The sequence below is a fragment of the Balaenoptera ricei genome, chromosome 15, assembly GCF_028023285.1.
Source record: "Balaenoptera ricei isolate mBalRic1 chromosome 15, mBalRic1.hap2, whole genome shotgun sequence".
In the NCBI taxonomy this organism is placed as follows: domain Eukaryota; kingdom Metazoa; phylum Chordata; class Mammalia; order Artiodactyla; family Balaenopteridae; genus Balaenoptera; species Balaenoptera ricei.
The window spans coordinates 24,292,824-24,310,081 of NC_082653.1; the positions used below are offsets into that span (position 1 = coordinate 24,292,824).

At 40.8% G+C, this 17,258-nt stretch overlaps 1 protein-coding gene across 1 annotated transcript in view; it reads left to right on the plus strand.

Moving 5' to 3' along the window:
* Positions 1 to 17,258, plus strand: part of EDEM2 (ER degradation enhancing alpha-mannosidase like protein 2) — a 46,832-nt gene that overhangs the window by 6,715 nt on the left and 22,859 nt on the right. The window contains exons 2-5 of the mRNA XM_059896658.1: positions 9,636 to 9,847; positions 11,762 to 11,902; positions 15,122 to 15,330; positions 15,564 to 15,674. Of these exons, the coding sequence (XP_059752641.1) occupies positions 15,224 to 15,330; positions 15,564 to 15,674 (218 nt within the window). The 5' untranslated portion in view covers positions 9,636 to 9,847; positions 11,762 to 11,902; positions 15,122 to 15,223. The remainder of the gene's footprint in view (positions 1 to 9,635; positions 9,848 to 11,761; positions 11,903 to 15,121; positions 15,331 to 15,563; positions 15,675 to 17,258) is intronic.

Below are 17,258 nucleotides of genomic sequence, written 5' to 3' on the forward strand. Positions count from 1 at the left end.
AGGGAGAACAAAGAGAGTATTGGGGCTGGGGAAGCTGGTAAGTGGGGGCAGCTTAAGGGGCGTCCCCATTCCCTTTCTAAAGCCAGGGGTGAGGGTTGGAGGCAGAGCCTCTGCTGCATCTGGCCTGGGTGGCTGAGGGGCAGAAAACCAGTGAGCAGAGTGGGCACAGGGCCAGCTGCTGGGATTTGACTGCGGCCTAAAGAATGAGGGTCCTGTTGAGTAAAGGAAGCAAGTGGTAGCATTTCCCACCGCAGAGCGCACGTGTGGGGGGTAGATAAGGGAGACAGGAAGCTGAGCAGGGGTCAGTGCCGGTGCAGCCCCAGTAGGTGAGGAGAGGCCCTGCCAGGGCTGTAGGAACTGGGCTGAGCTGGGGACTGGCAGAGGGCCCTGCGGGACTTCACAGGACCAGCCCTCTCCCTCCCTGTTAGCTACTGAAGAGAGGCAGTTGAAGCAACCAGGCCCAACTCAGATAACAACAGATAACAGCAGAGTGTGGTCCCTTCAGAGATCACCTCCCCCTTAGGATGTGAAATAATAACAATAACATGTATTGAGAGCTTACAATGTGCTAAGCATGGTATTAAGTCAGCAGAGTACTTGTGTTTTATTCTCACTAGTGTCCTATGAAAAGTAGGAAGACATAGCCATTACTCCCGTTTTACAGTTGAGGACACAGAGGCATAGAACAGTGACTTGACCTGCTGGAAGACACCCAACTAGTAAAGACAGATCTCAAATCCAAGTGAGTTGTATCCCAAATATGTTTTCTTAACTATCAGGCCATCCTAAAAGAGTAAATGAGATGACTCATACAAAGTGCCAGAACACAGTACGTATTCAGTAGGTGGGAGAGATAAGAAAGGAACTTGGCTTTGGGGGCAGCAAACAGAACTGCAACAGGAAGAATGGAGGGCAGACATTAAGTAGGATTTCCTGAAGGAGAGGCAAAGGAATAAATATGAATCTTCCTCAAGATTTCCCCCTGTACACACTCACACACCCCAACTTAGGAAACACGAAAAGAAGCCCCTAAAGTAGGATGATTCCGGCTCCTGCCTGCCTAGCAAGTGGTGGGAGCCTGGCATTCCTGGCTTGGTACCTGCTTATCTTTCCAGCCTTATCTTTCCATGTATTCCAGTCTCAGCCAAACCTGCTCCTTCTGGTTTCCTGAACACAGAGCACACAAATGTTATCTTTTCACTTTCTTTATCTTATCTTTAGATAAACAAATTCCTAATTTTAAGATGGTCAACTTTATCGTCTTTTCTGTTAGTTCATGCTATTTGTGCCTTGTTCGAGAAATCCTTCCCTACTCTGGGATCACGAAGATATTCTCCTATTTATTTTCAAAAGCTTTATACTTTTGTCTTTCACCTTTAGGTGTATGGTGGGAAATAGAGGTCAAGATTAGTTTCCTTCAACCTCAACATAATAAAGGCCATATACGACAAACCCACAGCAAACATCATTCTCAATGGTGAAAAACTGAAAGCATTTCCTCTAAGATTAGGAACAAGACAAAGATGTCCACTCTCACCACTATTATTCAGCATAGTTTTGGAAGTCCTAGCCGTGGCAATCAGGGAAGAAAAAGAAATAAAAGGAATACAAATTGGAAAAGAAGAAGTAAAACTGTCACTGTTTGCAGCTGACATGATACCATACATAGACAATCCTAAAGATGCCACCAGAAAACTACTAGAGCTAATCAATGAATTTGGTAAAGTTGCAGGATACAAAATTAATGCACAGAAATCTCTTGCATTCCTATACGCTAACAACAAAAGATCAGAAAGAGAAATTAAGGAAACCCCCATTCACTACTGCAACAAAAAGAATAAAATACCTAGGAATAAACCTACCTAAGGAGGTAAAAGACCTATACTCAGAAAACTATAAAACACTGATGAAAGAAATCAAAGATGACACAAACAAATGGAGAGATATACCATGTTCTTGGATTGGAAGAATCAATATTGTGAAAATGACTGTATTACCCAAAGCAATCTATATATTCAGTTCAACCCCTATCAAATTACCAATGGCAGTTTTTACAGAGCTAGAACAAAAAAATCTTAAAATTTGTATGGAGACACAAAAGACCCTGAATAGCCAAAGCAATCTTTTTTTTTTTTTAATTTATTTATTTTTGGCTGGGTTGGGTCTTTGTTGCTGCGTGCGGGCTTTCTCTAGTTGTGGTGAGCGGAGTCTACTCTTCGTTGCGGTGCACGGGCTTCTCATTGTGGTGGCTTCTCTTGTTGCAGAGCAGAGGCTCTAGGTGCGTGGGCTTCAGTAGTTGCGGCATGCAGCCTCTGTAGTTGTGGCGCACGGGCTTAGTTGCTCCGCGGCATGTGGGATCTTCCCAGACCAGGGATCGAACCCATGTGCACTGAATTGGCAGGCAGATTCTCAACCATTGCGCCACCAGGGAAGCCCAAGCCAAAGCAATCTTGAGGGAAAAAAAATGGAGCTGGAGGAATCAGACTCCCTGACTTCAGACTATACTACAAAGCTACAGTAATCAAGACAATATGGTACTGGCACAAAAACAGAAATATAGATCAGTGGAACAGGATAGAAAGCCCAGAGATAAACCCATACACCTTTGGTCAACTAATCTATGACAAAGGAGGCAAGGATATACAATGGAGAAAAGTCTCTTCAATAAGTGGTGCTGGGAAAACTGGACAGCTACATGTAAAAGAATGAAATTAGAACACTCCCTAACACCATACACAAAAATAAACCCCAAATGGTTTAAAGACCTAAGTGTAAGACCGGGCACTATAAAACTCTTAGAGGAAAACATAGGAAGAACACTCTTTGACATAAATCACAGCAAGATCTTTTTTGACCCACCTCCTAGAGTAATGGAAATAAAACCAAAAGTAAACAAATGGGACCTAATGAAACTTAAAAGCTTTTGCAGAGCAAAGGAAACCATAAACAAGATGAAAAGACAACCCTCAGAATGGGAGAAAATATTTGTGAACTAATCAACAGACAAAGGGTTAATCTCCAAAATATATAAACAGCTCATGCAGCTCAATATTAAAGAAACAAATGACCCAATCCAAAAATGGGCAGAAGACCTAAATAGACATCTCTCCAAAGAAGACATACAGATGGCCAAGAAGCACATGAAAAGCTGCTCAACATCACTAGTTATTAGAGAAATGAAAATCAAAACTACAATGAGGTATCACCTCACACCAGTTAGAATGGGCATCATCAGAAAATCTGCAAACAACAAATGCTGGAGGGGATGTGGAGAAAAGGGAACCCTCTTGCACTGTTGGTGGGAATGTAAATTGATGCAGCCACTATGGAGAAAAGTGTGGAGGTTCCTCAAAAAACTAAAAATAGAATTACCATATGACCCAGCAATCCCACTACTGGGCATATACACAGAGAAATCCATAATTCAAAAAAGACACATGCACCCTAATGTTCATTGCAGCACTATTTACAATAGCCAGGTCATGGAAGCAACCTAAATGTCCATCGACAGGCGAATGGATAAAGAATATGTGGTATATATATACAATGGAATATTACTCAGCCATAAAAAGGAATGAAATTGGGTCATTTGTAGAGACGTGGATGGACCTAGAGACTGTCATACAGAGTGAAGTAAGTCAGAAAGAGAAAAACAAATATCGTATATTAATGCATATATGTGGAATCTAGAAGAATGGTACAGATGAACTGGTTTGCAGGGCAGAAATAGAGACACAGATGTAGAGAACAAATGTTTGGACACCAAGGGGTGAAAGTGGGGGGGTGGTGGTGTTGGGATGAATTGGGAGATTGGGATTGACATATATACACTAATGTGTATAAATAGATAACTAATAAGAACCTGCTATATAAAAATAAATAAATTAAATTTAAAAAAAAAGAAAAGATTAGTTTCCCTTATGTGGATAGCCCATTGTCCCAGCACCACTTCTTGAAAGTCTGCCCTTCCTTACTGATCTGCAGTGACATCTCTGACTTATAGTAAATGTGTTTCTTTTGTTTCAGTGGCCTATTCTTCTCTCCCTGCACCAATGTCACAGTCTCTCAATCAGTATAGCCTTATAATACATCTTCATTTCTTGCAGATCAAGTCTTCCCACCTTGTTCTTCAAGAGTGTCTTGGCTTTTTTTTTTTTTTTTTTTTGCCACACCACACAGCCTGCAGAATCCTAGTTCCCTGACCAGGGATCAAATCTGGGCCCTCGGCAGTGAAAGCATGGAGTCCTAACCATTGGGCAACCAGGGAATTCCCATGTCTTGGCTATTTTCGAATCTTGAATTTCTATACATAAATTTTAGAATCATTTTGTCAAGTTTTTGGGATTTTAGTTGGTATTGCATTTAATGTGTTAATGGCTTTGGCGAAAATTGACATCTTCACAGTATTGAATTGTCCAGCGCATGATAAAGTATATCTGTTCATTTATTTCTATCTCCTTTGGTGTCTCCCAGAGTTACGTGAGTTTCTCTCTAGACATCTTACCCATCCTTTGTTAGATTTTTTTCCCTAGGTCCTTCATATTTTAAAATGTTATTGACAATGGTAATAACAAGAAATTTCATGTTCTGTTTATTGCTGGTATATAGAAATACTGATAATTTTATTGCATTGATTTTGTATCTAGAAACCTTAACTATTTTATTTATTTCAATAATTATTTGTAGATTCTTTCGATTTTCTATATGCATAGTCACATCATTAGTAGATAGTGATAGTTTTATTCCTTCCTTTCTAGTTTTTATACAGTTTCTTTTTCTTAACTTATTGTTCTGGCTCTGATCTCTAGTACAATGTTGAACAGAAATGATAGAAAATATAAGTGAGTATTCTTTTCATTTTCCTGGCTTAAAAAGGAAAGCTTTTATGATGTTTGCTATATTGAAAAAAAACCCAGATACCCTTTATTGGAGTAAGGAAGATTCTTTTTTTTTTTTAGGATGATTATTTTTATTCCCAGTTTGCTGAGTTTTTATCATAAATGTTTTGAGTTTTTCAAATCCTTTATCATCATCTAATGAAATGATCATATGATTTTCCATCTTTAATTTGTTAATGTGGCAAATGCATTGTTTCTAGTGTTAAACTAACCTTGCGCTGTTGAAGACAATTCTTCATGAGGTATTTTCCTTGTTACATACATTTTACTCTTCTGCTGTTTTTCTCTAGACTTCTCCATGTCCTCTCCATTCCTTCAAAGCCCTGCTGGGATACCACTTCCTTCTGAAAGCCTTCCAGGATGCCCCCAGCTATATTTGACTTCTCACTCTACTCACAAAACCAATGGAACATTGCCTCCCCTGGTAGCTTCATTGTAGCTATATTGTCACCTTCTATCCCCTTGTCTTCTCTCCTGGACTATAAACCCCTGGAGAGCATCTTTGTGCTCTCTTCTCAGCCTGCTTCCTCCTCCCAGGACCCAGAGCAGAGGTGGTATTGAGTGTAACACCAAGGCTGAGGCCATGGGCTCTGGGGTAAAGCTGCCTGGGCTCACATCTCAGCTTGGCCACTTGCTAGCTGTGGGATATAGGGCATGCCACCTGGCCTCCCTGAGCCCATCAGTTAAATAGGGAGAATAATAATACCTGTCTCATAGAGTTGTGGTGAGAATGAAATGATATAAGTGAACCACTTAGTGCAGATCCGGGCACGTAGTATTTTTGCTATCTTAGTCCATAGCAATTGCCACTACACTCTATGCTTCTCTTACTCTGAACTGCTCACAATTGATTTCCAAGAGGAGCCTCTTTTTTTTTTTTTGGTCGTGCCATGTGAGGTCAGCTTGCAGGATCTTAGTTCCCCAACCAGGGATTGAACCTGGGCCACAGCAGTGAAAATGCAGAGTCCTAGCCACTGGACCGCCAGGGAACTCCCTATTTCCAAGGACTTCTGAGAGCCATCTCATCTTCCTTATTTCCTCTAAAGCTGTTCATAGGCTGCTTCATTCATTCAGTGGGCATTTATTGAGCACTTACTGTGTACTAGGACCTGAAGCAGACAAGATCCCTCCTCAGGAAGCAGCCAATCAAGCAGGGGAGAGAGACGTATAGGCAGACAGTGATAATACAGTGTGGTAAGTGTTAAGAGAGAGGGCCAAGGAGGTGGAGGACTGGAGTTGGGGAGCATGATGGGGATCGAGCTTATGAGAGTAGAGTCCTCTAACTTAGCCTGGGGGTCAGAGAAGGCTTCTTGGAGGAGGTGATGCCTAAGGTGGTCCTGCAGGGCAAATGAGGGATGGCAGTGGGGGAAGGGCCGAAGGTGTGGGGAAGAGTTGTTTCAGATAGAGGGAGAAGAAGGTGCAAAAGAATATAATATGAGAGGAGAAAGAATATAACATGCTTGAGAAATTAGTAGTACTTAAGTGTGGCCAAAACGGAATAGGTGGGCAGCAGGGAGGGCAAAGTGATGTAAAGAGGTAAGCAGGAGTCCGATGAAGAGTCTGTCATACTACACTAAGGAATGGAGACTTTATCTTCAGATAATTCTCACCCCCTTTTTGGCGCACCTAAAACCTATTAGAGTAGGTGTCTCTTACTCCAGGAAGCCTTCCCTGATGTCACGCAAATCTGTGTTGGATATTCCCTCTGTTCTACCATAGCCCTCTCCCCTCATCACAGCTAACTTCTTTCCATGATAATTGTCTGTTTAAGCATCTCTCCTTCATACCAAAAGCTGTAAGAGGGCAGGGAATGGGTTTTAACGTTTCTGTAACACAAGGCTAGTAGAATACCTGGCACATGGTAAGTGCTCAATAGATATTTATTGGATGAATGAACAAATAAATAGAACATCTAGGGAAGGAGAGAAAATTGTGACCAGCAAAATGCCTGGCACATAATTGGCCCTTAGAAAATTGTTTAATCTTTTATTGTGCATCAGCTTTCTCATCTGGAAAATGGGAATAAAAATAGAAACTACCTCAAAGGGGTATCATGGGTCTGTGAATTGCTTAACCTAGGATCTGACACTTAGTGTAAAGGCTAATTCTCAGCATGTTAAAAACATAATTCTCATACAAACAGTGAGCATGGGTCAGAATTTCATTTAACTCATTAATAAGGGGGCTAACAGGATGACAAAGCCAGTTCAAAATAGAATATAAAAACTGGGTTTTTTAAAAATTTAATTTAATTAATTTTTTTATACAGCAGGTTCTTATTAGTTATCTATTTTATACATATTACTGTATACATGTCAATCCCAATCTCCCAGTTCATCCCACCACGGCCACCCCCTCGCCCCCGAAAACTGGGGGTTTTATAGTCACTGAAAAAGAAAAATATTGAAATGATATTGCTAAATTATATACAAATGGATTAAGGTCCTACAGGGTAATAAAACCATAACCTTAAGGATTATCTTCTCTACTAGACAGAAAAGGAAATCATCACGTCCTATTACTTAACAGAACTGTGAAATGTCTGGGCCCTAATCAGTTGTGCAAATAATGTTAAATTTCTCTTCAGAGGCAGATGACTCTTAAGTAGACTTGCTGATCAATGCTTTAGTGTGACATCAAAAGGTCACATAATCATCTTTTTACTTTAGTAACATGTTTTAGATAGTTTTTCTTAACACTGGTAAGTTTAGTTTAGTAGATACTGTTATTATTATAAGGCTCTCAATAAATATTTGCTGAAAGCATTTTCATTCTGTTAGGCTTTTTTCCTTCTCCCCAGTGTCAGAGTTGGGACCTACAGAGCTGGTAGACTGAGTGGGGAACCCTGCAGGATCCTATGCTCTTCCTTCCTTCAGCCTGGGGTGTTGCAATGCTAATTCTGTCTCATTAAATAGGCAGAAGAAGTATCTGCTTTGGCATCAGCAAAGCAGGCACATATCCCTCCCCTCCGTAAGAACATATATATATATTTTTGAAATAACTGGATATTTCCAAAAAGGCAGTGAAGTAGGCACCATGGAAAAAAATCAGAAATTTTGGGGACCACTATCCATTTATTTTTTTTCAATTTAGAAAATTGTGGTAAAATACATATAACATAAAATTTACCATCCTAACCATTTTAAATGTACAGTTCAATGGCATTAAGTACAGTCACATTGTGCAACGATCACCACCATCCATCTGCAGAACTCTTTTCATCTTGCAAAACTGAAACTCTGTACCTATTAAACAGCAACACATTGCCCTTCCCCCAGCCCCTGGCAACCACCCTCTACTTTCTGTCTCTATGCATTTGACTACTCTAGGTACCTCATATAAATGGTGTCATACAACATTTGTTCTCTTGTGGCTGGCTTATTTCACTTAGCATCATGTCCTCAAGGTTCATCCAAGTTGTACCACGTGTCAGAATTTCCTTCCTGTTTAACACTGAATAATATTCCATTGTATTTATATCACATTTTATTTATCCAGTTATCCATTGATGGATGCTTGCATTGCTTCCATCTTTTGGCTATCACCTCCCTTTATTTTATAGTATAAGATTATTTTTGTTTTGAATTGCATATGAGGGATGGATACCATTTTCAAGGCTTGAGATCTCAAAGATTATAATCTGGCTCAGGGCCTGGGACTAACCAGACTATGAGACCATCTGTGGTCATTTCTTGATTTTGTACTTTTGCCTAAATACAACCAGGATGACTAAGTTTCTCTAGGCAGATTTAGCCTAGAGAATGTTTACATGGAATATGAGCATTAAAAACGTGTTCTAGGGCTCCGATGTGCTCTAAATTTTGTATATACTGGGGACAGGGAAAATTCGAGCATTTCTACAAAGCAACAGATGGGAAATTTCCCAGGAACAAACTAGCTATCTCTTGGCAGTCCAAAAGTATGTAGTATGCAAGCTCTGCTCTGGGAGTTGAGAGAATCTGCTTGAACCACACGATCTCCAGATGCTAGAAAAGGAATTTCCAGATACTTCCCTGCTAAAAGTAGTTAAGAGTACTGGGTCAAAGGAGAACTAAAATGCCTGGGCTTCCAGCTTCAGGGAATTGAACCTTTTATTCTGACTTTCCAGCAAAAAGGAAGGGAATGGTGAATGTAGAATCACATGAAGCTAAAGTTAGAGGATACTGCCGAAGTCAATCAGATCCCCACGTTTTAATTCTGTTTTGGACTTTTATTTATACAATTGTCATTAATTTCATCAATGTAGTAGAATATAGACTAGGTCTGAATCTTGGCTCTACAACTTATTCAGTGTGAGACGTTGATTATTACTAAACCTCTCTTCAATTTTTAAAATCTGTGTCTCAATTTTAAAAATCTTTAAAATGGTAATAATAATAGTATTGTCTCAGAGGATCGTGGTGAGGACTAATGTCCCAAGAACAGAGCCCGGGACATAGTAAATGCTATATAAATTCTTGCTATTATTAATACATTTTGGCCTTCCCCTTCTCCTCCTCCTCCCATCTCCTTCTCCTCTTCTTTATTATTATTATTATTATTATTCAGTTGGGAAATAATCAAATTTTATTTGGAGTGTCATCCTACAGTTTTATTCTGCTTCATGATTGTTTCTGGGGGAAAATTTCTGCAGTTAATGTGTATTGAATTCTGCTTCTTGATTTTTTTGCAATAACTCTATGAATCTGTTAACATTTTCCTTGTACTGAGAAGTAGTCTCATTCTCTCATTTTCCAGATTTGGAAACTGAATCCCCAAAAGGGAAAGTGACTTGCCCAAGATCACACAGAGACAATGACTAAACCAGTAATAGAACGAAGGACTTCTGACCACGAGTCCACGGCTTGCTCCACTCGACACAGAGTTCAAGAATACTGACCTGGGGTATTAATACACTCTGTCCATCCTCCAAACATGCACAGGAAAACTTGAACACTCTGTGATTCCAGGTATTCTCCAAAAGATGTCTTTCCTTTCTATCAAAATTTCAGGCACTTCAAGGGAAAGGTCTGTGGCTTGACTTGTAATCTTCGTTGTATACCCAGCACTGTGCTTCAAGTTCTTGAGGGCAGAAATTATTGCCTATAACAGCTGGGATTATTAGGAACAGATGCTCAATAAATGGAACTAATTAACATACCCCGAATTTAAAAAAAAAAGGAATGGGACACAAGGAAGAGAATATTTTTTTATTTTATTTTATTTTTTTAAAATAGATTTATTTATTTATTTATTTATTTATGGCTGCGTTGGGTCTTCGTTGCTGCCTGCGGGCTTTCTCTAGTTGCAGCAAACGGGGGCTGTTCTTCGTTGCGATGCGCGGTCTTCTCATTGTGGTGGCTTCTCTTGTTGTGGAGCATGGGCTCTAGGTGCACGGGCCTCAGTAGTTGTGGCTCGCGGGCTCTAGAGCGCAGGCTCAGTAGTTGTGGCTCACGGGCTTAGTTGCTCTGCGGCATGTGGGATCTTCCCGGACCAGGGCTCGAACCCGTGTCCCCTGCATTGGCAGGCGGATTCTTAACCACTGTGCCACCAGGGAAGCCCGAGAATATTTATTAAGAAATTAATACATTCTAGTCACTGTGCTAGAATTTTCACACTATCCCATTTAATCCCCAGACATCCTTTGTAGCATTGTCAATTTCCAGATTTTGAATCAGGAAATTAAGGTTACTCTGAGTCTTCATGAGTAAATATTCAAGATTGACATTTCTCTGATGGACCACAACCTTTTAGAATCTAATATGATAATCACAGAGTGAGAGGTAAAGCCAGGAAGGAAGAGACCTAATACATTCCAAAAGGTTTAAAAAAAGAAAAAGAGAGTTTTTTCTCATGAAAAACCATGAAATCAACTTTATAAATTGTGAAAATATAAGTCATGATTGTATTTGCTCTGTGACAATGTGGAAATGCACATTTTTTATCAAGCTAGAAAAAGAAAACAAAGAAAAATTATGAGTATTTCAATCTTGCTCATCAAAAGAGACCCATAATTACCAAATCCAGGCAACCTGGCCCCACTCTCCCTGCAAACATTTAATCCACATGAGAGTTTTGAACGGAGACAAGAAGATAAGTGACAGGACTTACGTAGAGAAGGGCACTTAGGCCTGGCTGAGTTTCATAGCATGGAAGGGCCCAGACCTGAAAAATGCTTAGTACCTATGCTAGGCTAAAAAAAATGGCCCCCTAAAGACAATTAGGTCCTAGTCCCTGGAATCTTTAAGTGTACCCTGTTTGGAAAAAGGGTCTTTGCCGATGTGATCAAGTTAAGGATCTTGAGATGGGAGATTATCCTGTATTATCTAGGTAGGGCCCAAATGCAGTCACAAGTGTCCTTAGAGAGGCAGAGGGAGATACGATACTAATCCACAGAGGAGGAGGTGATGTCAACACGGAAGCAGAGATTGGAGTGACATGGCCACAGGCCAAGGAATGTCAGTAACATTCTCTTTTCCCTGGGAAGCTGGAGAGGCAAGGAGCAGATTCTTCCCTAGAGGCTCCGGGCCTGCCAATATCTTGATTTTGGCCCAGTGAAACTAATTTCAGACTTCTGGCCTCCAGAACTATGAGAGAATACATTTCTGTTGCTTTAAACCACCAAGTTTGTGGTAATTATAATTTGTTACCATAGTCGCAGAAAACGAACACCATGCCCCTGTGTTGTTATCCAAGTCTCAGTTTACTGTCATCTCCTTTCCCTTCCATCTGGCACTTCCAAGAAGAGTTTCCAAAAGCATCCTAATATCTTTTGTTTGTCTCTTCTGAAAGGCATTGTGACAAGCACTTTATATGCAGTAGCTCACTGAACCCTCATAATCCTATTACGTGAATATAATACTAATATTATTCCTATTTTACAGATGAGTAAAATGAGGCTCAGAAGAAAAGCTGGTGGGGCCACACTCCTAACAGGTGATGGAGCTAGTATTCCAACTCAGGTCTGCTCAAATCTAAAGCCCACACTTTTAACTTCTGTACTGTACTACCTCAAGATCTCTGGGGTAAGTCAAGGTTTTAATTCTTGTATCTACTGGCGAAATTTTGGGATATATATCTGAGGGATATTTTCAAGGACTTTGGACCAAAGGAGACCAATCATGCCTTCACTGCAGCTCAAGGAACTGAGCTGCCATTTTTTAGCAAAGAGAAGGGGATGGCCAATCCTAGCATCACAGAAAGCTCAGGTTAAAAGGACCTCAGAGATCCATTTGTTCAAATTCCTCATTTTACATATGAAGAAGCTGGGCTCACAGAAGAGGAGGGCCCTGCCTAGGGTCACATGTAGAGGCTTTAAGTGATAAAGTTGGGATTGAAGTCCTGGTCACACTTCAAATCTAGGGTTGATTCTACTGCACATCACACTGCCCAAAGTCATGTGTGTTGCTATGGTCCAAAGGGCTGACAAAACTCTGGGAACTTGCAAGAAGGAAAATGGAAAAATGGGTCACAACCTTCTCAAAGCTATAGTGTCCCAGGTCTTCATTCTCACATGGGGTAACCTACAGGGCTGCAGCCCTGAGATGCAGGGCTGAGGATGGTCCAGGGGATTGGGAGGGGGTAGCTTCTGCATTGGGACGGAGACTGAAGAGACCATGATGATGTGACCATGTCCCAAATGGGAGGAAAGGAATGTCGATTTCATGAATTCCTAGAACTGAAGGGATTTCTGAAAATCTTGAGAGTAGCAGCTTTGGGAGTAAGTTGTATCTTACATGATTAACAAGGAACTCGTTTGGGAAACTCAATAAAATTCTAATTATGATAAAGGCTGAACATTCTTTTTTTTTTTAATATTTATTTATTTATTTATTTATTTATTTATTTATTTATTTATTTATTTATGGCTGTGTTGGGTCTTCGTTTCTGTGCGAGGGCTTTTTCTAGTTGCGGCAAGCGGGGGCCACTCTTCATCGCGGTGCGCGGGCCTCTCACTATCGCGGCCTCTCTTGTTGCGGAGCACAGGCTCCAGACGCGCAGGCTCAGTAATTGTGGCTTACGGGCCTAGTTGCTCCGTGGCATGTGGGATCTTCCCAGACCAGGGCTCGAACCCGTGTCCCCTGCATTGGCAGGCAGATTCTCAACCACTGTGCCACCAGGGAAGCCCAAGGCTGAACATTCTTCATCCATCTTTAAATACATCCACTAATAAATATTGAGGCCCCACTGGTCTCTGCCTTCATGCTTAATAAGGTGGTTTTTAAAAAAAGATAATATATTTAAAGTACCCATACAGTCTTAGTACACAAGTCGTTTAAAATGCTGTTGCTAAGAAAGAAATTGAAGATGTCACAAACAGATGGAAAGATACACTATGTTCTTGAATTGGAAGAATTAATATTTTTAAATGGCTATACTACCCCAGGCAATCTATAGATTCAGTGCAATCCCTATCAATCTACCAATGGCATTTTCACAGAACGAGAGCAAATAATCTTAAAAATTGTATGGAAACACAAAAGACCCTGGGTAACCAAAACAATCTTGAGAAAGAAGAACAGAGCTGGAGGAATCATGTGCTCTGACTTCAGATAATACTACAAAGCTACAGTAATCAAAATAGTATGCTACTGGCATAAAAACAGAGACATAGATCCATGAAACAGAATAGAGAGCCCAGAAATAAACCCACACACTTATGGTCAATTAATCTATGACAAAGGAGGCAAGAATATACAATGGAGAAAAGGCAGTTTCTTTAGTAAGTGGTGCTGGGAAAACTGGACACTTACATGTAAAAGAATGAAATTAGAACATTCTCTAATACCACATACAAAAAAAACCTCAAAATGGGTTAAAAACATAAATGTAAGACCTGAAACCATAACACTCCTAGAATAAATCATAGGCAGAACATTCTTTGACATAAATCACAGCAATATTTTTTTGGATCAGCCTCCTATAGCAAAGGAAATAAAAGCAAAAATAAACAAATAGGACTTAATCAAACTTAAAAGCTTTTGCATAGCAAAGGAAACCATCAAGAAAACAAAAAGACAACCTACTGAATGGAAGAAAATATTTGCCAATGATATGACCAATAAGCAGTTAATATCCAAAATATATAAACAGCTCATACAACTCAATATCAAAAAAACCAAACAACCCAGTTAAAAAATGGGCAGAAGATCTGAATAGACATTCCTCCAAAGAGGACATGCAGATTGCCAACAGGCACATGGAAAGATGCTCAACAATGCTAATCATCAGGGAAATGCAAATGAAAACCACAGTGAGATATCCCCTCACACCTGAAGGAATGGCTATCATCAAAAAGACCACAAATAACAAATGTTGGCAAGGATGTGGAAAAAAAGGAACCTCTGTAAACTGTTGGTAGGAATGTAAATTGGTGCAGCCACTGTGAAAACAGTATGGAGGTTTCTCAAAAAACCAAAAATACAACTACCAAATGACCCAGCAATTCCACTTCTGGGTATATATCTGAAAAAAACAAAAACACTAATTCAAAAAGATACATGCACCCCAATGTTCATAGCAGTATTATTTACATTTGCCAAGTTATGGAAGCAAGCTAAGTGTCCATCACAGATGACTGGATAAAGAAGATGTGGTATATATATTCAGTGGAATACTACTCAGTCATAAAAAAGAATGAAAATTTTGCCATTTGCAACAACTTCGATGGACTTGAAGGGCATTATGCTAAGTGAAATAAGTCAGACAAAGAAAGACAAATACTGTATGATATCACTTATATGTGGTATCTAAAACAAACAATAAACTAGTGACTGTAACAAAAAAGAAACAGACTCAGATATAGAGAACAAACTAGTGGTTACCAGTGGGGAGAGGGAAGGGGGGAGGGGTAACATAAGTGTAGGGGATTAAGAGGTACAAACTATAAAGTATCAAATAAGCTACAAGGATATACTGTATAGCACAGGGAATATAGCCAATATTTTATAATAACTATAAATGGAGTTATAAACTTTATAGACTATACTGTACACCTGTATCTTATATAATATTGCACATCAACTATACTTCAATAAAAATAATTAAATTTAAGAAAGCTTTTAAAAATGCTGTTGCTAAAACATTAATTAATAATAGTAGCCGTACTAGCCACTATCTTTTAAGACACGTTGATCTCCGCTTCGGAGACTACATATCCCAAAATGCTCTTTGCTTGGGTTCCACCGCCCAAGCATTCTGGGGCTTGTAGTCCGGAAGTGAGTGGATGATTCATCGGCCCGCAGGCGCAGTGCTCCGAATTCCCGGAAGAACCAGCAGAGAATCGCAGGATGTGCGGGTGGCTGCGGCTGCTGCTGCAGCGGCGGCGCTGACAGGGCACGCGCTCTATGCCTTTCCGGCTGCTCGTCCCGTTTGGCCTCCTGTGTGCGCTGCTGCCCCTGCACCATGGTGCGCCCGGCCCGGATGGCACCGCGCCCGACCCCGCCCACTACAGGTGAAGGGGGTCAGGCTCTCCGCCCTTCCATAGTTGGGGAATGGGAATCCCAGACCTGGTCCCTTCCCTATATCCTCCATCCCAGACCCCCCACCCTGACCTGCTCGGACCCCGCCACTGGGCACCTCGCAGAAATCGGGTGGTGATTACCATTTTCCGCCCTAATTCTTGTCCTTTCCTCTGCCTGGTTTCGTTTGGTGGCCCTCTGCCTTATTTCTCGTACCCCGCACCAGGGAGCGAGTCAAGGCCATGTTCTACCACGCCTACGACAGCTACCTGGAGAATGCCTTTCCCTACGACGAGCTGCGACCTCTCACCTGTGACGGGCACGACACCTGGGGCAGGTAGTGCGAGCGGAGGAGCAAGGGGGCGGCCTGGGTCTGGCAGTCCGGTCCTAGGCGGGCGGGTATGCTGGAGCTGGTGGCTTCATGATCTCACCGGTTCCAGAAAAACCTCCTAGCCAGGGTGGGGTCGCGTTCCCCCCAATTCAGGCCAGCACCACCAGGATCCACCCAGCCTCCTGGAAAGTTGGATTCCCATAGTGGAAAAAGGCTGGGTTAGCCTGGTGGTCTGGACCTCCGGTCTCTGGCCACAGCAGTGACAGACACCAGCTGTTGGGACTTGGGCAAATCTCTGGAGGTTTAGGATATGTGGAAGGGCTTCAAAAAGTCAGAAGACCCAACCTCTTCATGTTATAAGTGGGCAAACAGGCCTAGGAGGGGATGTAACTCTCCTAAACATGGAATTTCAGAGCCTTTGTTGTTAGTGTAACTGAAACCCACTTCCCCCATTACCCTCACATCCCTGGCTGCTTCTTAAGATCTCAGCTCAAACTGTCACCTTAGCATCAGTTCCCCTAAATACCCACCCCGTACAGGTCACTCTCACAAACCACCCTTTTTATTTTCTTCGTAGCACTTCTCACTCTGATACTGTCATTTTCACTTATGTGTTAGTCTTTCTCACTTCCACTAGAATAAAAATCTATGAGAGATGGAATTCTCTGTCTTGTTCCTTGCTGAGTAAGTGAAGAATCATTGCATTTAGCTGAAGCTAACCTTGATTAAACACTGTGCTAAGCATTTTACTTGTGTCATCTCATTTAATTAACACCCCTAGGAGTTAATTGCTGTTATCTCTGTTTTACAAATGAATATGCTAGGGACTGGAGAAATTAAGCTCAACACAAATTGTGCTGGTTTTCGTTTTTTAGTTGAAAAAAGTAATACAAGTAAATGGCAAATTCAAGCAGTACAATATCATATAATAAAATAAATATCTCCCATACCCTAGAACTCCAACCACTGTTAACTTTCTTGTGTATCCTTCCAGAAATATTTTTGGTTTATACCATCATATAGGTATGTATATGTGTATCTTTTAAAATAACCTTTTAAAGGTGTAACTTATATAAAATGCACACATTTTAAGTGTGTAGTAACCACCATCACAGGATAGAGAACATTTCTGTCACACTGGAAAGTTCCCCGGTGGCCCTTTATAGTTAATCCCTCCACCACCACTGGCCCAAAAAACCACTAATCTGCTTTCTGTCTATATGTCTCTTTTAGAAAAATGCAGTTAGAATACAACACACGACACTGCCTATTCTGTACCTTGTCTTTTTCATTTAACTATATAATTTGAATGTTTTCCCCTTAGCCCATAGAACTCTTGATAACAATCTTTTTGACCACCTCATAGTTTTGCATTGTTTGAATGTATTACAATTTGGTTAATCACTTTTCAACTGGTATACATTTGGGTTATTTCTAGCTTTTTGCTGTTCTAAAAACAATATTGCCATGAGCATTCTCAAGGCTACAGTTCTGTGCACTGCGAGATAAATTCTTAGATTTGGAAAGCCTGCGCTCTGAGCTACAATCTTATACTGCCTCCCTATGGTGGAGAAGAATGCCAGAGAATAT